Source organism: Chinchilla lanigera, unplaced genomic scaffold (assembly GCF_000276665.1).
Source record: "Chinchilla lanigera isolate Chin_1 unplaced genomic scaffold, ChiLan1.0 scaffold00018, whole genome shotgun sequence".
Classification (NCBI taxonomy): domain Eukaryota; kingdom Metazoa; phylum Chordata; class Mammalia; order Rodentia; family Chinchillidae; genus Chinchilla; species Chinchilla lanigera.
The window spans coordinates 28,671,333-28,671,695 of NW_004955419.1; the positions used below are offsets into that span (position 1 = coordinate 28,671,333).

A 363-nucleotide genomic window follows, 5' to 3' on the forward strand; every position below is an offset into this window, starting at 1 on the left:
TGTGGAGGCGCGGGCGGGGTACCGGGAGAGGGCGGCTTGGCGGCTGCCGCCTGCCCCCCGTGGGGCGCCGGCTCCTCTGCTCCGACCGCCTTATCCCCGCACGGGCTACAGGGACTGAAGGGAAACATGGCCAACGCCCCCACGCCCAGCTCCGGGTCGCCGTCCCGTCGGCCGACACCTCAGCGCTCCCGCTCCGGGCGCCACTTCCGGGTGCGGCGGCCTAAACCCACCGGATGGGAAACCAGCGCCGCGGCTCGGCTGCCCTCCGCTGGGGACCAGGAAAGTAGGGGCACGCACCCCGAAAGGTCTGAGGTCGGAGGGTACGAGCGACTGAGGATGCCGGAGTGGGCATTGCGTCCGGCT

The 363-nt window shown here is 72.7% G+C and overlaps 1 protein-coding gene across 1 annotated transcript in view; it reads right to left on the reverse strand.

Annotated features, from left to right (window-relative positions):
• Window positions 1-143, reverse strand: part of Dcaf10 (DDB1 and CUL4 associated factor 10) — a gene marked incomplete in the record, with an annotated part of 54,305 nt that extends 54,162 nt beyond the window's left edge. The window contains 1 exon segment of the mRNA XM_005382862.2: window positions 1-143. Coding sequence (XP_005382919.2) covers window positions 1-128 — 128 coding nt within the window.
• Between the last annotated feature and the right edge of the window lie 220 nt (window positions 144-363).